General features: G+C 42.7%; 1 protein-coding gene across 1 annotated transcript in view; it reads right to left on the bottom strand.

Annotated features, from left to right (window-relative positions):
* Window positions 1–20,950, bottom strand: part of ETV5 (ETS variant transcription factor 5) — a 56,861-nt gene that overhangs the window by 11,525 nt on the left and 24,386 nt on the right. The window contains 5 exon segments of the mRNA XM_040621480.1: window positions 3,218–3,277; window positions 5,520–5,779; window positions 16,906–17,131; window positions 17,134–17,174; window positions 18,097–18,226. Of these exon segments, the coding sequence (XP_040477414.1) occupies window positions 3,218–3,277; window positions 5,520–5,779; window positions 16,906–17,131; window positions 17,134–17,174; window positions 18,097–18,226 (717 nt within the window).

Below are 20,950 nucleotides of genomic sequence, written 5' to 3'. Positions count from 1 at the left end.
GTGTGCGAGCGGCTGCGGCGGGGACAGGCCGCAAGGCTGCGCTGCAGTGAAGGACTAGCTCAAGACTTGGAGAGGGATTTGCTAGGACTTGAAAAGTCCACGGGTAAAGATGCCAAGAAATAATCTGCTGTTCTTTTTTCACAATCAGCCCAAATCAAGTTCTTCTCGGCAGGACCAGCGCCGTGCTTTAAAGGCCTGGGATTGGGAAAGCACTGCCCAACTTGGAAGAAACTGAGATTATTTTGAGGTTTGTATTATTCCTTTTTGTTTCCTTGGCCCCAAGTGCTATTTCTCTGTTTGCTTCACAATATCAAAGGAAGTATATTTTATTGACATTTATTATTTAATCCAATAAATATTTATGCCAAGCACTGTGCTAGAAGAAGGTGGATAACAAGAAGAATAGAGACCCACTGCTTGTTCCCATGGAACTTGTATCCCAACAGGTGGAGACATACAATGAAGTAGGGAAAGAAAGCGAGACACGGGGTAGTATGGAGCGTTCCAAAGCATGGGCCATGGAGTCAGACTAACGGCCTGGATTCGCTGCATGACCTCTCTGTGCTCCAGCCTCCTCATTTGCAGACAGGGGAAGATACTAATTGTATGAGAATTAGTGGTGTGAGAATATTATGCGTTATTAACATATATTCTGTTACATTGATCTGTTTATCTTTACACTTCAGTGTCAAGAGTAGTTCCTGGCACATAAGTTTACAATAAATGATAGTTAAAAAAAATTCAGATAGTAATTGTACATTGTGGTAAGTACTATTAAGAAATTATTGTAGGGGCTCCTGGGTGGCTCAGTCGGTTGTGTCTGACACTTGATTTTGGCTCAGGTCATGATCTCAGGGTCATGAGTCTGGGCCTTAAGATTCTCTCTCTCCCTCTCCCTCTGCCCCTCCCAAAAAAAGAGATTAATTGGATAATGTGAGAGCTTTATCACAGATTCTCTGTCATGGATTCTAAATCCCTGGAGGATAAGGACCATGTCCTGAATACCTTAGTCCTCATAGTGCCTTGTACATAATAAGTGCTCAACAAACATTTGAATAAATATGAAAGAACCTCCATTAAAAAAAGATTTAAGAATACAATGCTAGCTTTTAGGTCAGAGATTCAGTGACTCCCATGATAAATTTATTTTCCAATCTGGTACTAGGAAACTGACTTTTATGACAAACTGTTATACTTTATATTATCAACAAGAATTACATAACCCGTCATGTTTCTTTTTCTCTCTCTTTTTTTTTTTTTTGCCTTGGTTGCCAGGAAGCCATAAATTTCCTGACTTTCCATATGGATTTTGATACTCCAGTGATGTTTTAATGGCCTTATTATAAAGTCATTATAAATAAACTCCTTCAAAGTTTACACATCTGTCAAACTCGCCATGCTATTTTTAGCGCCGTTCTTCCTCTAGTAAGGATAATACAGTCACAGTATACAGGAAAAAAATGTAAACCTCAATGAAATTCTAGGTTTGGCTTTCAAACCAATCAGATGAGGGCCTGCCCATGAGTGTCGTTTCGTTGTATCTGTGGTTTCTAGTCACTGCCCCACGAGGTTCTCTAAAACACCTGCAAGATGCTGTTGGCGTAAGTGAAATCGAAGTCAGTTGAATTTGCCCCAGCAGTTACCGCAGTTGTGGCCACAGCCATCCCGCCCCTCAAAGGTGGCAGGAAGGAAGACCCTGTCTGAGGAGCCCAGTGGAAATGAGAGATTCACCCGCTATGCAGATTCCAGGTGAACGAACGCTAAGGCAGGGCGGCTATCTCAGCGATCACAGATGCCAATCAGAAACACTTGTTTCACTAACTGGCATCCGTGGTCAAGCCTAGAGAAGAAGGAAGGAGAAGCCACATCACGGTAATTTAGAGCAATTAAGAACGCAGGTTTCTTTGAAACTAGCTTCTCCGATGTGTGTGGGGTCAGGGAGAGGAATGGGAAAGAGTAGGGGGAAAACACACAAACTCGCCAGATATTCTGTGTGTAGTAAGCAGCCCAAGGCTTTACTAAAAATATTTCCTTTAAGAGCATGCTCCTTTCTAAATGTTGTAATTATGCAAAATGTTTTCCTCCCTCTCTTCCCCCACTCCCTCCCAGTTTGCCTGCTGCAGACATCAACTGCTGCCGCAGAAACATTTGAGAACCTGGAAGAGAGCCCCACACAGCTGTGCCGATCGATTGCAGTCAGAGGTCCGGTAGACAGCCCTTCCTTCCCAGGGCTGGACACGCACTCAGAATATTCTCGGGCACCCAGTACAACCCCACTGGATCTCCCCTCTCACCAGGTCAGTGGGAAGCAGCTACCCATAGAAATCATGCTCGTGAACCAATCACTTTACAAAAACGAGCAGATGCTTCCTAGTACCGTTTTATAAGCTTTTCAGTCCTCCTTAGATACGCACTGGAATCACTGGGAACTTTTCAAAACTACTAACGCCTAAGCCCCACCCCGGAATTTCTGATTTACTTGTTCTGGGTGAAGCCTGGACACCAAAAGTTCTAAAAGCTCACCAGCTGATTCTCGTGCAGCCAAAGCTGTGACTTGCAATGCCACAGTAGTCCTCAAAGCTGAGCGTCCACCAGGACCGCCCAGGAGGCTTGTCACAGCACACAGTGCTGGGCCCCTGGAGCCTCGGAGTCAGTAGTGTGGGGTGGAACCCGAGAACCTGCATTTCCAACAGATCCCAGGTGAAGCTGATGCCATGGGTTTGGGGAATCACACTGCTCTGGGTATTTAAGGAGAGATATACAGGACAAAAAACAAGACATACTTCTGGGGAAAATGTTCTAAGGAAAAAACCCCTTCCCTGTTTCAGTGTTCAGAGAAGAAGTCCTAAACCTACCATCTCAAGTCGTCACCTAGTTCCCAAGTTCTAGTTCAGGCTGATAATGTCATATACAGCTATATATACCTCCTTGGCTGGAAATGTAGAAACCAGATTGATTTATTTTTTCTTCCTTATCCCACGAACTCTGCAAAGTTAGAGTCATTGCTACTGAAAATGATGGGGGCTCTCACTGCGTTCAGGAATGTGCCTCAAAGTAACCGAAGGTCACCATCAGTGAGCTCACCTGCTAATCACCATCACAGCTCTCATTTTCCCGGCTTAAGAAAGGTTTAACCTATCTATGATCCCAAATCTTAGCCTGGAAGTGGAGCAATTTTAAGCTTGCTTGAATATTATTTCTTTAAAAAGTTACTTACCTTCATGGCTGCTGGAGAAATAGCCCCCTCTGATATAGGACGACTGGCAGTTAGGCACTTCTGAAAGAGAAACACACACCCACTCCGTCAGCAGTTTCTTTTTTTTTTTTTTTTTTAAAGATTTTATTTATTTATTTATTTAACAGAGACAGAGAGACAGCCAGCGAGAGAGGGAACACAGCAAGGGGGAGTGGGAGAGGAAGAAGCAGGCTCCCAGCGGAGGAGCCCGATGTGGGACTCGATCCCGGCACGCCGGGATCACGCCCTGAGCCGAAGGCAGACGCTTTAACGACTGCGCTACCCAGGCGCCCCCGGTCAGCAGTTTCTGTAGGTGAGTCCGCACACCTCTTGAACTGCAGCCCTGCAGTAAAGCTCCCTAGACCTTCTCCTGCTCCCAAGTCATGTCTTTCTGGTCTTGTCCTGGGAGAGAAGTGCCACAGGCAACACCACCTCCCACCATTTGAAAGTACGACTCTTGACTCCTGATCAAGAGAACGAGGAGGAAAAAATGATGCTTCGTTCTCATAACTTGTTCATTTTAGAAATTAGTTAACACCAAATCTGGGGAGACAGTTAATGGTAGAAAAAGAAACTGGCTTTCAAAAGGCCAAACTTGGCCTTCTGTCTCTACTGACTCAGGGGCTATGGGGGCTAGAGTGGGATGAGGGTTGCTTTAGATCTTTCCCAGTTTTCTCCCCTTTATAGCTGATGGTCACATCCAATTCTACTCTAATGGATGAGGGTGCTTTTTAGGCCAAAGAGATTAGGGGATTTGAGGTTAGGAAGCCAGGACAAGAGCTGACAGGAGGTGGGGCGGGGGGAACCTGCCATTTGCAAGTACACTTCCCCGTGTCGGAAGTGTTGGAATGAAACCCGTGCTCAAGTGAGCTCTTCTTCAAGCATTATCTAGGGTTATCAAGGTGTCTGTCCACTGAAAGGCAAGCCAGTGGGTTGAGTTGTGCCCATGCGGGACACATGAATTACAGATATGGTAACATCTGCTGAGTGTCTTGCTTTGAGGGAGTGGGGTGGGGAGAAAAACTCGTCAGGACGGGTTAAAATGTCAATCCCAAAGGAAAAATGTTGCTGGTCATGCCTGTTCCTGAGAAAAATACATCAAAGCCTTCAGGAGGAATGCCACTGGGAATTTTACAAGCTATCAATACCTATACACTTGGTAATTTTTTTTTTATCGTAAAGCAACACATGCCTCCCTTCTGTCTACCTCCTAGGCTTTCCCATAATCCATTTCTGCCTGGATTGAGCAATCTATGTATTACCTCCCAGAAAGCCAAGAGCAAACCGTATATCCTATTCCCTTTGCAAAAGTCATTCAAATACTGCCCCACCCCTTCCCAGGGTCTTCAAGAAAAACACCCATGGAAAAGGCTGAAAATCTACCCACCACCCTCAAATTCCTTTAGCACCAACTGCACGAAAAGAGTGAAAAAGTTTACTTGCTGAAAGAAAAGGAAAAGAAGAGGAGGAAACAGTTTCTAAACGTGGAAACTGCAGAATTTCAACTCTTCTTTCCCCTAATGATCTCATTTAATATACTTGGCCTATAAGATACGTAGTTAGTGAATGAGTGTGTGTGGTCGTGGGGGGAGAGCCCCCAAGTACAGCTTAAACTTCTTGATCTGCTTCCATTTCTAGACTAGAGGTAACCCACACACAGGCGACAGGTGCCCTAACATGTCACCTCTCCCCGTGTACACCAACAACCTCTGAAGGACACCAGGAACTTCCCCAGATGAAAGCAATAGGGCAGCGAATCCCCTGAAGCAATCAACAAGACAGCCTCTTCCATGGAGTACCCAGCACCCCATACAGTCATGACACACTAGGTGCTTTCTCAGAATACCATTCATTTCAAGAATAGAAAGAATCCCATCCAACGTGTAGACTCTCTTCCTTATGCTCATATGGGGAGTTTGTGAGTCTACTGTATTCAAAAGGAAAGGCATAAAGCTAGGGGCAAGGACTAAAATGCAGAAATGATAATTCCTAGGCCCAGTGACCCTAAGATAATAGGTCTTAAAAAGGGCCTTGCCATGACTGGATCTTCAGGCTTGGGCTCCCCACCACTTCTGAATGCCTACCGCACTTCCTACTATTGGATGGCTTTTCTGTTTTGTTTTGTATTCAGTTACGCATAAACAAGTCTGCTTTACTAGCTCCTAAGTTCTTGGAGGGCGATTTTTTATAAAACTATTCCCTAAAGCCCTGCACACAGAAGACAATAACGACCATACAGATAAATGAGAGAACGAAGAAAGGAATGGCATGATTTTATGCTAACCTGAATCAACGCAGTAATCCCGGGGCTCCTGCTTGATTCCCATTGGTGACTGGAACCCATGTGTTGGGGGGCCTGGCATGCCTGGGACCCCATGTTCATAGAGTGGATCATGGTATTCTTGTTTGAATCCCTGAGGGGGCGGGGGAGCTGCAGGGACAATAGGTTCTGACATTTGCCGGTGGTAATTGGGGCGGTTATCTCCAGGAACTCCTGACTGAGGAGGGAAGGGGTGGCAGGGTTCAGACAGTTGTCTCTGAAATCTGTAAGAAGAAAGTAGTTATAGTTTTTAGCTAAGAACATGATATATGCCTACTCTGAGTTAGCATTGGGAATTAGAAGTTCAGATAAATGAAATTATCTGCAAACCACTTATTAATGGTTATTTCTGAACATTTTACCCTCTTCCCAAAATTATAGGGCATATTTCAGACCTCTTGAGTCAGGGAGTGGCAAAAAAAAACAATCAAAGCAATGACACGGTAGCCTCTTGTCTCCCATGCATGTTTATTTCATGCAGCCCATCTGTACAGTTGGGCTGGATTATGTGTCTAAATATACAAGACCACTTATTTGCAAATAGGACTAACATATACATATATTTACTAGTTTGTTCCTTCTTTTAGTTATAGCTAGAATTAACTTTTAAAGACCAAAGAATACAAATTAACCAGTTAGAAAATGTAATTTCAAAAATCCCATTCATAAGAGCAATCAAAACCACAAAATCTCTAGGAATAATCATAAAATGTGTAGGCCATATAAGAATAAAACCTTTAAACTGTTTTCTGAGAAAAAGAAAGAAAATTTAGTTAAAGAGAAAATTTTTAGGACTTTGAAGCTATTGGTTTGCTGACATTCTTTAAAAGCAATGCCTTCCCAATCAACTTGATAAAATGATTCTAAACTTTATTTAAAATATTAAATAATTTTTGAAGAGAAGTAATGAGCTACTAGATATTCACAAATTTTCTAAAACCACAATAGTTAACCCAGCAATACAAGGAATGAAAGATAGGCGTATCAAAGGAATCGAATGGGAAGTCAAGACCTGTCAGGTATATTCTAAAATTTACTACTTGTTAACTTAGTTAAACGAATTAGTGGGGGGAAAAGTTAGGTCCCTGTTTTATACCACATGTCAAAATAAATTTCCTATGGATTCAATATTTCAATGTGAAACCTTAATGGCAAGGAAAATGTATGTGGAAACATATAATCTTGAAGTGAGGGAAAACCTTTCTACACATCACACCAGCAGTGGAGATCATCAAGATAAATATGGATATTCCTCATTGTATAAATTTCTACAGTTCAAAAAACGCCAGAAACAAAATCAAAAGAAAACAAACTGAGGAGAATGCCTCTAACAGTCAGAAAACATCAGAAACAAAAACCCAAAACAAAGCAGGCTGGGGAAAAATCTCTAACAGGTACAGCAATGTTAATATTGTTGACATAAGCAGCTTCTAAAAATCAGTAGAGAATGAATATCCCAGTAGGAAAAAATGAGTAACGGATATAAATAGGAAAATCACAAATGAAGAAATACTGATGATCGTAAACAAACAAGGAGTTCAACTTCATTAGTGATCGAAAAAATACTAAGATAGAAGAGGTTTGTGCTGGTTACCTGGAGGATGAACAGGTAGTTAACAGATCTGTGTCTGGCACATAAAAAGCACTGAAATCATAGATATGATGAGATCTAGCTACAAGGACAAGGGAACTGGCTACGCACATTCTGATACAGTTCTTTAGTTGGAAGCAACAATCAGATATGAGGTAATACACAAATATATAAGAACCTGGAAAGATATGTTTGACTACTGTGAAATAGTTACAAAGAACATCAAACTTTGGCAAAAATAAAAATTATTTAGGAAACGTATGGTGTCATACAAATCTTGGTGAGATCTGCATACCTCAATGTGAATACTGCTTCTCTTCTGTTAGTTATGATATTAGGGGATTTTCTGTTTTTGCTCATCTACAGTTTAATCAATATACACTACTTTATAATGAGACAGAACAATGAGAGCCTTTTGTTAGTGAGTAGCATTAATATACTTCAGCTGTCAGAAAAATCCGAAAGCGTACCAACTGCCCTTTCTCTGTTGCAAGGGCAGTATAGTAAAAGGAAAAGAAATAGAGGGCAAATTTTCTTGGCTTCGGGCTCCTCATCTGTAACACGGGGGTGTATGATGCATCAAAATAGCTACTGGAATGATAAAGTCATGTCTACAAAGCATGGTTTGCACCACAGCTGTAAGCAGTAACAGACTTCGGGAGGATGGGTGCAGAAGTCAGAGATGGCAGCCCTCAAGGTGAGGTCTCGATCCATGAAATATGTATAAGGCACTCATCTCTGTGTATAAAGAAAAGCATTTGTGAATATATGCCCCCAGGTAGAAAGCAAGAGCCGAGGTTCAATTTCAAAAGTAACAAATTTACAACAATGAATTCCAATGGGTTATTTAAAATCAACAATAGAATCCTGTAATATTAAGGTCTTACTCTAATTTTAGCTTGAATCCTATGAATAGCTTTCATAAAATAATTTGAATTTGATTTGAATCAATCTGTGGCAACAGGTGGCCAACAGATATCAAGATTTAAAATCTTGAACTGGAGAGATTTGCATGCAGATAACACATTGTTTCGATCAGGGTTTAGCATGGCACTCGCTCGGTGTGAATCTCTGCTACCTTACCCAGAGCGGTACCGTAAGATCCTGTCATAACATGAAGATCACCGAACAACTTTACATACGCTTATCCTTTCATCCCAGACACCAAAGGCATCAGAGGCTGCCTGGCCAATGCATTAAACAAGTTGTACAAACTCTATCAGTTCGGTGGGTTGAGAGCCTTTCACTGCGGCGCTGAACGCATCACTGTGGAACTTCATCAGGAATGCGGATTTTCAAGGTTGCTGTTATTTAAGGAAACCCTTCCATGGTCTTTGAAGAAGTGTAAATTTGAAACCCGGGTTTAGGCTTGACATTTAGAATACAGGCAGCAGCCGCACACTGCAAACCTGAATTTTTGAAGAGAATTCTGAAGAAGTGGGCAGAAAGGAAAGATGAAGATATTCTCAAGGCCTTATTTTTATAAAGTACCGAGCCTTATACGAGCAGGAACAGTAACAAAGGCACCCATCTCCCACATTCTCCCCGCTCTGCCGCCATCTCAGCACCTTCAAAGGTGACCTCCACACATCACTTCCTTTGATGGCTCTGAGAGGGCACAGCCCCGCTCAGCTCTGTAACCAGAGCCTCTGCAGCTGGCAGGCCCAAGCCCTTCACTTCCTCCCGGTGCCGAGCTTCTCACCTTCCAGAATGAAACTCTAGAGTCGGCCTGGTGCGGCCCCTTCAGGAAAAGGTACATCCATATGGGTACCAGCCAGCCGCCTCTGCCCCTCCCCCAAGCCCCACTTTAGGGGCGCATGGAGCTCAGGGGCCTCGGATCTGCAGAACGGATTCTATAATTGGGGTGGTCCTGTCCTGGTTTGCTTTGGGGGAGTGGCATGGCAAAGAGGATCTTAAGGGTAGGTCACAAAATCAACGTCTTTGGAGAAAGATTCTCTCAGAGCTTGCTGCTGATAATGGCTTTTATTTGCAGAGATGAGTAAAGTAATTCCGTTCTTGTCCTCAAAATACATTCTGTGAACTTTACTCACTGACCTTCATTTGAACCCCCTTCCCCTCTCCGCAATCCTTTTGAAGTATCTAAGAATGTGTTGTATATATAATACAGCTATGACAAAGATGCCTCTTGTTTACTGAGGCAGGCAACCATTTGCAGTGGAGGAGCGGCTTGGTGCCTCGCACACCCCTTCTCCTGCTCACCCCCCTCCCTTCTCCCTCCCACACCCGCCATCCCAACAGAACTCCTCAGGCCGGGCCGTAGTGAGCTCACAGTTGGTGAGCAAAAGGAGATTTCTGACTATCGAGTGAGCTTCAATTCAATAGGTTACGGATTAAGGCTTTTTCGGTGCCAGTTTATTTAAAGAACCAGTTATTTATTTATTTGTCAGATTTATATAGCGCCTTTCCTCCCAAGAGCTCACCCACGCTACCAACATTTGGTTTACGTTATGAAAACCGTTAGATGCTTTTTCTGCATTTCCTTTTCGGTCTCTGCTGCCAACACACAGAGTAAACACAATGCTTAGAGGAAGAAAGGAGAAAAGTGTGGATCTGACGAAGGCTACACAGTGGCTACGGGTGCCAGGTAAAGTAGCCGTGGTTCAGAGGCCGGCTGGGAGATGATACATAAAATTGGCCAAGAAACCAACACCACGTACTTAATGTTTCCATTAAGGCTACGAGAAGATAGAATGGGGAGGCCGCATAGCCGGGTAAGAGGCTGTGGCTACGATGGCAGGAGATCTTGGGCAGAAACCCAGTCTTTACCACTTACTGGCTGTGTGACCTTGGGGGAGTTACATAACTGCTCTGAGGCTCATTTTCCTTGTCAATAAAGTAAGGACAACCAGGATACCTGTCCAAAGGTTTGTTGTAAAGATTACAAAAGCTAATGCATGAAACAGGGCCTGGCTCGCTGTTAAGTTCTCAATATACATGACCTTCAAACACCACCATCAACAGGCCCATGTCCTCTTCTCCACCCCCCAAAACAAGTGAAATTTGGAAGCTAGGGGAGATCATCAGGAACTGGGAGAAAACTATCACATAACAGAGTCCACCAGTTGCTGACCTGATTTCCACCCTCCTTTCTCAGAATGAAAATGCTGATTTTTATTCACTTTTATTTCACACTAATGTTTACTTTCCTGCTGTATACAAAAAGCCAGACACTGTTACCCAACAAAACTCAAACACTCCCTAAAAGCATACCACAGAACTCTGAAAAAGCTCTCAGGGCTCTGTGAGGCCTGTTAGCACTGCCTCGACTCAAATTTGGCCCATCTAAACTGTGATAAAACATTGATAGATGAGGAACAAAATATACCCTTTAAAGGCCTAGATGTTTGTCTGAGTTCCGAACGTCAAACACAGAAGAAGGACGGGGATGGAAATACAAGATGGCTGCAGACTATCAGCTGGTGAGAGAGTTAGCTTTACCTGAATGACACGAATACGTCTGATAATGAAAAGATTAGGGATAAAGGGAGCTTTGCACGGTAGAAACTTACCCTTAACCAGTGAAGCAACAGAAATTTCTAAGCTGTGGTATCTGCATCATTTTAGGAAGATTCCTTTATGGAATATGAAAGTGATCTTTAAAAAGTGTCACAGAAGTGAGCATTTACTGAGCACCTTCTCTGTGCCAGTATGACATCATTTAACCCACCCGATGATTCTATGTGGTAAGTAACTACCATTCTCCCATGTTCCGATGAAGAAACCAAAGCTTAGGCAAAGTTAAGCGCCTGCCTGAGGTCATACAGATAGGAAGTAGCAGAGCTGGGATTCAATCCCAGGCCCAACTCCAGAGCCTATACTGTTTCTATAACGACTTTTAAATATTCTCTTGATGATATTTAAATAAAAATCATATAGTCCAGACAGCTAGAAAACTCCCATATGTTTGGAAATTAGGAAATATATTTTTAAAGAACTACAGGATTGAGACAAAAAATAGAAAACACATAGAACTGAGCTTTTAAATTACATTAGAATTTTAATTTAAATCAGAATTTGAGGGATGCAGCTAAAGCAGGACTTGGGTAAGGAAATCAAATAACTGATTGTTCAAATCAGGACATTTGGGGGAGTAAAAAGGAAAGCTATGAGCAGTAACTTCCATTAGGCATAAACCATAAGTGACCGGGGACAAACTGAGTATCTGGTCACCCCAGCCTTAGGAGAAGTTTCATTTGGTTATATGTTATACTATAAAGAAAAAAAGCTAAAAAATTACCGAGTGAATCATCCAACCAAAGCAGTTAGGAAAAGAAAAACAATGAAAGAGAGTAGAAAGAATAAAAGATTTTAGTAAGAGCAGAGAGAAATCAATGAAATAGAAAACATCTAATAGAGAGGATGAGCAAAACTGAAGTTGATTTGTTGAAAAGACAAATGATATTGTCTGCCAAGGACTAACTAGAGATTTTATGGCAATTAATTTTAAAACTCAGACAAAATGGAAAAATTCCCAGAAAAAGTAATTTTTTAAATTCACTCAACTAAATAGAAATTCAGAGCAAGACCAGAAAAGTGAAGATGCTTAACCGGTAATTAAAAATCTGCTCACAAAGAAAATAACAGGCCCAAATGGTTTTACTGGTAAATTCATCCAAAAATTCAAGGAATAAAGAATTCTAATTTCACATGCGCTATTCTGGTATACATAAAAAGGAGGACACCCTTTACTCATTTGATGAGAATAACTTCAATGCTAAAACCCAACAAGAATGATATAAGAAAAAAAATTATACATTATTCTCAACTATAAATACAGATGCAGAAGTCCTCAATATATATTAGAATAAAAAGTCCAGCAATGCAAAAAAGGTAACACATAACAAATAAGTTGGGTTTAGCACAGAAAGACAAGGCTGGTTTCATATAAACCAACGTAACTCACTACATTAAGAAATGGAAGGAGAAAATTCATTTGATGATGTCAACAGACAGAAAAAATGTTTGGTAAAATTCAATATCTGTTCATATTAAAAACTCTGAATAAACTAGGAATAGAAGAAAATTTCCTTTAGCTTGATACAAGGTAACAAAATAACTAGGGTAAAATGCTAAAAACAATCCCTCTTAAGATTCAAAACTAAAAACACCCCCACTCTAACCACTAGAAGTACATTATTCAGTCTGTCAAGGACGGTCCCATGAAGTATCTCTGAAACTCAGTTTCGGATCCCAAAGTGAATGTGCGCCGCCATATCCAACATGCTATTAACAGCAGTGCGTGGAGAGGAGATGCGTCAGACACATTCGCTTCATTCCAGGGCAGGCTACAAACATGACTCATAGTGAGGTTCTTCCCTCTCTAAAAACTACAAAACCTGGAGGACAAAAATGAACGGCAGTTTATCCGGGATGGACTTTAAGGGAGGAAGTGGAAATGACAGAAAGCCTCGAGTATATTAAATCTCTTAAATCTGTACAGCATCTTTAGGGAATGAATAGTTATCTGTCAAATCACAATTCCACAAAATGTGAGCTCATTCCTTTAAGCTTTGAAGATTTGATCATAACCACTGAGGGAGAGAACTTTCTCGAACAGGTTAGGTGATTTGCATAACTGACCCTTTCTTGATAACTCTGGGGCTTTCTAGGCTATCAGTTCAGCGGGACAGCCTATGACAACGCAGACCCCTTGGGGAGTGTCATGGAGCAGAGGATTCTTCCACCAGCAGTACTGTCTTAAATGTTGTCATTTCTTTTTTTTTTTTTTTAAAGATTTTTATTTATTTATTCGACAGAGATAGAGACAGCCAGCGAGAGAGGGAACACAAGCAGGGGGAGTGGGAGAGGAAGAAGCAGGCTCGTAGCGGAGGAGCCTGATGTGGGGCTCGATCCCGGAACGCCGGGATCACGCCCTGAGCCGAAGGCAGACGCTTAACCGCTGTGCCACCCAGGTGCCCCAAATGTTGTCATTTCTTGATGCTGAGTGAGAAAGCAGTGTATTCCCAAATTTTTAGACGATACATTTCCTAGTGGAGCCTCTTCGTGGAATTGTGGGGACTCCTCCAACTTGAGATGTAATGAGAAATGGTATAACAAAGGACAAAATCATACCTGGCTAGTACGATGGGTATAATATAGGAACATTTTCTAAATTCCTCCACTCAGCCCATGTAAACATCGTAAGCAGTACGATGAAAAAACTTTTGAAATCAGGATGGCTGAACGAAAAACACGCCTCCTCTTTAAGGAGCAGCTGGTCTTTAAGGATAAATGGAACATGTCTCAACATGCCAAATTACATGTTTTTTTTTTTTTTTCCCCTCCTCGAGGGGGAGGAAATCACGAATATAAATCATGGCTTCCAAACACAGTATTTATCTTCTAAAAATAACTCATGAGTTGTGAAAAATTATATGCTGAGATTATATAGTACATTAAGAATGTACTTTTGAATAGATTATATTTTATTTGTTTAAAGTATAATCCTAGCAAACTGCTATCACTATCAACATACACTGAGGACAAGGAAGATACTGGGCTGAGAAGGTTCTAAATCATGGTTTTTAAACCTCAAAAAGTTTATTCAACTGCAGAGATAAGGCATACTGTGAGCAAAACAAAAAAGATATCTGTCACAACATGAGTTTAGATGAGTGAAATAGGAATTTAGTAGGATTTTGTAATTTAAAACGAGGATAAAGTTCTAATAGCTTAAGAGAATGTTACCACCCCCCCCCAAATCATAACCAAAACTAATGATGCAGTTATAACAGTTATAAATGCTTTGGTTTCTAAATGCAGGCCCCTGTAGTTGGCTATGTGACCATTAGGAAGTCCCTTAGCTGCTCTGAGTCCTGATAGTCTTATCTGTGGAAGAGGGTTTTTTACTCTGCTTTGGTTAGAGGATTGTTAAAAGCTCAAATAAGACTATTTCCTGGGGTGCACGGGTGGCTCAGTCGGTTAAGCATCCAACTTTGGCTCTGGTCATGATCTCAGGGTCCTGGGATTGGGGCCCCACATCGGGCCCTGGCTTAGGCCCTGTACTCAGCAGAGTGTCTACTTGTCCCTTTCTCTCTGCCCCTCCTCCACTCATGCTCTCTCTGTCTCTCTTTTAAATAAATAAATAAATAAAATCTAAAAAAAAAAGAGACTATTTCCTTCATATCTTGCAAAATACCATATATTTTATTAGGTGGTTATTTCTTAAGTAATATTCTTAGATTGCATTTAAACAAAAAGTTAGCAAAGAGCAAACTCTAATTACCAAAAAATGTAATCTGCTCCATTTCAGGCTGGCATAATAATTATGAGAGGTGGGATTATTAAGCTTGTTATCATACCCAAGTGCGATTACTATTACTTTTACAAGATCAGACCAGGGATTTTACGTTGCCTTATTTTCCGTGTGCTCTCCAGTATGTACAAGCAAAATCATTTGTTTTGTCTTTGATGTAATCTGCATCACACAAATAGCACATGGGTACCATCATTAGTAATAGACAAGGGCAATGAGAACAAAACTCAGGAGTACTGGGTATTTGATGCTTAAGGAAAACGTGGGCTGGAGGAAGGATGGGGGTAGAAGCAACAGCTGGACCATGATTTCTCAAAGTGTGACAATAACATATCCAGGCCATGCCCCAGACCCACCAACTCAAAATGTGGGGCAGAGTAAGGAATCTGCATTTCTCATAAACCCCTGTGGGAACTCCTGTATACTGGCAACTTTGCGACTTTGTGACTACAGAGCCCTAGGGCAGAAGACTAAGTGTCCCAGTGTTGCTCTTAGTTTATCGATTTAGGACTCTGCCCTTCACCCCAGTTCTCTCAAGGATCTGTGTATCAGCCCAGTGTGTGTGAGGTCTTTTTATTCTAGACCCATACCCCTAATGGCAGAGTGTAGGGGAAGTAAGTCCAAGATACACGGGCAGATGTCAGGGAGGAACCCCCCCCCACAAAAAGAAACATGTGGTTTCTGGTTCCTGCCTCTCTCTCTTTGGACACCTGAGGGCAGAGAGTCCTACATCTCAGGGATCAAACCTCCTCCTTTTGTGGGGAAGGGGGCTGGGTAGCCTGGTGACACACCTATTTCACCACTGAGACGAAGGCTTTCTGTCTGCCAGGACTACAAGAGGACAAACACTCTCCTTACATAAGCCTTCTGGGTAAGAAACAGGGATTGAGGGGGAACATGAATAAAAGAGATTTAATATGAAGTACTTTTCCTTTACACATAGTATAACAAATACAAGGTTTGTTAAGTATTTCAAATACCAAATATATGCCCCCCCTTCATCCTTCCTCCTCAATTAATAATCCCTGCAGAAAATCAGAAAGATACTGTTTAAAAAACACAAAACCAAAAATCTATTGAAATAAAAATGGTATCCAGGCCTGAGTGCACCAACTGGCAGCCTTGCAGAGTGATTTTGCCCAGAGAAGTTTTGTTTAGTCTGCAAAGTGTTGCTATTGTTTTTAATTTGAATTAGTCACCAACTTAAAAAAAACCAAAACCACACAACCTGGAATTTTTACATGAAAATCCAATTTCCGAATTCTCCTGAAGAAGTGCAGGGCTGTTAACAAGGTAATAAATTGGCAAAGCTTAGTGGGAGCTTCTCCTTCAGATGAGCTCCCTAGTGTAACCGAGGCCCACTACTGAGCCAGCCCCCGAGTCAACGCTCGCCCCTTGGGCCCTATGTATCATTGGTGTCCATGGCTCTTGGCCTCACTAGGGGAATAAAGACTAACCAGCCAAATTACGTAGTTCTTTAGGGTGACTTTCACAGCAAGGGGGAAAGGGGATCAGAATCAGACAAGAACGTCTGCTTTCTTCTTTGTGTTTCATCTAGAAATAAAGTGACCCCTGCGTAAATATGGGAGGTATTTGGGTTGGACCAGGCCTGAGGAAGGTATACTCATACATCCGCCCTCCCCTGCCCCTCAGCCCCACACCCAGCCAATGCACAACAAGAAAGAGAGGAGGAAATGCAACTGTCACCATCTTGCAGCCCTTGGGAACACTGACAACTCCCCACCTATATGTCCCAGAGAGACTTGAAATAAAAAGACAGGGCTCCAGAACACTCTATATAAAGGAAGGCCACAGGCATCCAAAATTTTAGAATATCCAGGTAATGGACTTACAAGGCTGGTACCTTGGTGTTTGTGGAGTAGGTTTCCTTTCCACTTTAGTTTGACGAATGAAAGACTGGGCAAGTTATTCCTGATGCCTCAATTTCCTTATTAGGAACCCAGAACCTACCTGGAGTGAAACCAGATTTCTAGCTCAAAAGTAGGTAATTACAAATAAGGTCTTTAGCTAATTTCCTGTTAAAATGTGTTAAAATCGGATTAGTAATAATATGTTTTGCAATTCAATCTTCCCTGATATGTAAGTAGAATGTTGATAAAGTATTTGTGGGGAGCATAAACCAAGGTGCGATTCTAGCAGGCAGCATCCAGTGAGAAGCCAGGAAACCGGCCCTCAATGAGCATCAACAGACTGTCTATCCTGGTCAAGTCACTCTTCTAGCTCCATAAGGGGGCGACAGTACTAACGAGCTCTCCTTTACCTACTTCGTAAATTGTCTGGAGTACTCAAAAACAGGGTGCTATATAAACAGGTCATATTCCTATATTCGTCTTACCTCACAAGACGCCTCAACCCAATGAGAACTTGACAGGTACCTGGTAAACATGGCTAACTGCTCCTTTCTCCCGGTGGGGTAAGGGGAGGGGATGGAGGCAGCGGAAGAAGCCCAGATCAGCACCCACCTCTGTTCTGACGGATACTGGCTTTCAGGCATCATCTTTGGCATCTGCAGGGGCTGATGTGGTGGCCGGGGGACCGCAAAGGTTTGCTGCTGTGGTCCAGCTTCAGGAAGCGAGTGAGGGGCGGGGGCAGGGCCCACACCTGGTACTGGGCCAGCTGCAGGGGCATGTGCAGAGGTGGGCAGAGTGGCCTGGGGTGGGGGGAACAGGGAGTTCTGATGGGTGGGTGAGGGGGGGGCTTGAACCCAGAGGGAGGCTTCCTATCATAGGCACTGTAAACAGAAAGAGAGAAGGAACCATTAAGCTGCGACGAAGCCGTTAGCATGGTCACCAGGTCCAGCAGGACGGCTAGGCTAGGTTGCAGGCCACGTTGCCAGGAAATGACAGTATTAACATAGTTAAGTTGCTGGCAGCCCCGAGGGAATATTTGTACCTCCGAAAAGTGACAAACACACTGCGTCACAGGGACTTGTTTAACACTTCTAGTGATTCTTCCCAAAGATAATTTTAGCCTCTGTTTCCGGTTTCCTTTTTCCCCCTTCTAAAAGCATTCTCCATGTATGGGTGTATAGGGATGGATGGGGGTGGGGGGGCAGAGTTTATGCCCTGGGGGGTTTCTGGCCCCCTCTCCCAAGCACTCCAGGGTCCCCAGGAAGTAGTCAGAATCTCTGTGGAAGATACATTTCTGCTGTAACATCACTTGAATTAACGACTCTTCTCCCCCTTTCCCAGGCAGATCTGTGTTTATCTTCTACAGCAAAGAATGATTTAAAATTAAAGCTTCATTCCTGGGGCCTGGATATTCTTAAGTAAAGGGCACAGGCGCTGGGACTTTTTCATATATTCTGATTTGAAGATTACTTCTTTGGTGCTTAAAGTTCACATTAACATATGATAGACATGAAGAAGTATATATTCCCTCCCTGGAAGCCACAGATCAAATACCCCAGTATTCAAGGTTCTTTCCCTCAGGAGGGCTCAGTACCCCATGCACTCAGTTCCCCCGTGGAGCCCGTTTCACAGTTTGGCTTTTCATGTGCGGCACGAAGGCCCGGTGTGTACCGGCCTACACCTCGAGGACGACATTGCCCTGAGAGGCGACATTGAGCGCTACTCTGAGTGTCTGCTCAAGTGTCCTTGAAGCGGTCGGCCTGACGGCCCCTCCCCGGCCAGCCTTTCTCTGGCTCCACTTACCAATAGCTGTAGAGGCACTTTTCTCCATAGTTAGCACCGAGAGCCTGCTCGTGGCTGCAGGATGACAGCTCGGAGGAGGGGCTGTGCAGCTCCCGTTTGATCTTGGTTGGAGGTGGGGCATGAAGCACCACTGTAATCAGAAGAGGGGTGGGGGTGCGGGGGCAGAGAGAGGGTAGCCGATTAACAGGGAGCACAATGCTTTCCTTCTGCAGCCGCTGTAACCAGCGGATGGCTCTTCAAAGTCGTGTCAAGTCACATGCCGGAGAAAGCCAAGCACTGAAACACGGCGCCTTCCATCTAAAGCCAGTGAAAAGTTCTTTCAAGTCGGAAGTCATCATCTGACACTTTCAATTAGCCGTATCTTTTTTCCCCCATTTCTTTGGTGTTGGGTCTGCTTCCCAGAGGCTTTGAAACCCTTAAAATTCCTGCAGGTGATGGTTGGTCAAGAAAAATGCAGGTGTGACAGAATACCAAGGGTTGCAGACACGAAGAATTTTGTTTCCAAAAGGGACAAAACAGCCACAGATACATTGGTAGACATTACACATTAACTTACCAAAGGCTGAAACTGCCCTGGAAAATACATTTCTTATTCAGAGGCATATAAATTAAATATATGACTTTTATTTAAAAGTCCTGCCTCGAGCAGCTCTAAATATCAGCTCTGAGTAAGAAATACTTAATTTTAAAGGCATTTCAAAAAATTTAAAAGCAAAGGAATACAACAATGGACCAAACCACAACCTAGCTAAGGCTAACTGCATGAGGACAAGTCCTGGAAAACTTCGTGCTTATGTCTGCTCTGTGCCTTTCCTACTGAACAACCCAGGAAGGGCAGGTTTCCATAACCAATCCTTTGACATAAGTGCCAATTACTTCTCCAAAACTGATGAAAGAATACACAGAGCTCTTGCGTAACATTTGGAAATCAAGCGCGTATTCCATATGTGATTGCGGGAGGGCAAAGTTTTTCAAATCAAGGTGACTTACATGGTAGCAAAATGAAACGAAATAAAACCAGGTTTGCCTTTTCTGTCTTATCTAGGAGCTGACTCATTTTAGAGAGGGCATTTTACCCAAAGCAGAAGGACAAACTCTGAAAGATACCACACCATGGTGGCCGTCTTCTACTTATGAGTTAGGATTCTGTCCAGCTTTCATGAAAGGTGAGGGACAGACGAGTTAAGTTTCATGCCAGCAACTCTCCACTCTATCAAAGGTCTCATGAGATAGCTAACCACAATCAGTGCCCTGGCGACCCGCTAAGATTTCGGTCTGACTCAACGCTTACTCCTAGAACCCTTCCAGGAGCTTAGTTCATTCTTAGCGATTATACGAGGCAGAGTTAGCGAAACGATCATCTGTTTTCAGCTGAGAAGACAGAACAATCTTCTGGCCAACTGCTTGCTCAGGTGCCACCTCCAACCCCAAGTTCAGGTCTCAGAAGTGAACAAATGGGACAGATGACTCTATCACAGTTGACGAGTTTATAAAGCAAAGTCCTGCCAATGACTGACTAGAAAGGCTAGGTTTTTATAATTTCTTTCCTACATAATGCCAACCGCTTTTCCTAAATACATGGAATAAGTTTGGAACTGGGAGATTATATTTAGAAGTCATTAGAGTCTCTCTCGTGATTTTTTGATGGTGACATCATGGCAACAGCCCTCAATTGTTATCAAATGTTTTCAGACATTCAGACGCAGAAAATGGCTAAGCTTGTTGTTGTCAGAATGTTGTTAGTAAATGAAAAGGAAGAGTCAGACAACTTGACACAGAAAAGCACTTCTCTAATGCAGTGGATACTCTGGTGGTTCTCAGCACGGTCCCTTTGTCATTGCCTTTCCTCTTATTAGTATAAAAATTCTGGAAAAATAATGAGGAAAGGTTGATGATGCCCGGTGTAAACGAAAGTTAGATGTCCTTGAAAAGTCTACTTTTCTTATGTAAAGAAAATGATTTCTGATCATTATTTGACCTATGTTTGGAAAGTAAACAATTATGGTATCACTCAAGTTTCCTATTTCAGGTTTTGGAAATGTATTGACGTTTTCACAGTATTATTTAAAAAGTCACCAGTTCTGCTGACAAGACTAACACCAGAGGGTAAGCCAAAGTCGTCCAGGAAGAAAACTTTTCTAATGGCTTCAGGAACAGCATTTACACATTTTGAAAGAGAGTCGAAGCTGCCAGCTAAGTCTGATGTCTTGATTTCTGCAGATCTATGCAGTTCTCTTAGTGTGTATCCTAGCATTTTGCCTCTAAAGTAAATGGTATCTTCCACCCCCCCCATACTGTCTCATACCTGGAATCTTCTGTTCTCTACCAAAAGGAGGAGTTCAAGAAATAGCTGGTGAGTGCTAGGGTCTAAATGTTTGTGTCCCCCCAAAATTTATATGTTGAAGTCCTAATCCCCAATGTGATGGTATGGGGGGGGGAGGGGCTTTGGGAGGTGATTAGGTGATGAGGGCAGAGCTATGTGAGGACAAAACGAAGAGAGCCTTCACCCGACCATACTGGCACCCTGATCCCAAACTTCCAGCCTCCATAACTTTAAAATAAATGTCTGTTGTTTGTACGTTATCCTGTCTGTGGTATTTTGTTATAGGCCCTGAATGGACTAAGACAATGAGTGACTGAGTGGATTATGATTCCAATGAATTCTTAACCTTGAAGGCTGGGACCGCATCTACCCTACAAGGCGAGGCAGTGTTAGTCATAAATATTTTTTCCCCAGGAATGAACCATCTGAAAGAGAGAGAAGAAAGTGGAACACGGCCAGAGCGAGAATTGAAAGTTTCACAGATCAGTGACAAGAAAACCATTAGGGGCCGTTGGAGTGGTAAGGAAGGAG

This window comes from Ursus maritimus, unplaced genomic scaffold, assembly GCF_017311325.1.
Source record: "Ursus maritimus isolate PB19 unplaced genomic scaffold, ASM1731132v1 scaffold_4, whole genome shotgun sequence".
In the NCBI taxonomy this organism is placed as follows: domain Eukaryota; kingdom Metazoa; phylum Chordata; class Mammalia; order Carnivora; family Ursidae; genus Ursus; species Ursus maritimus.
Note: the sequence above shows the minus strand (reverse complement) of the source record. Positions and strands in the feature narration are given on the sequence as shown.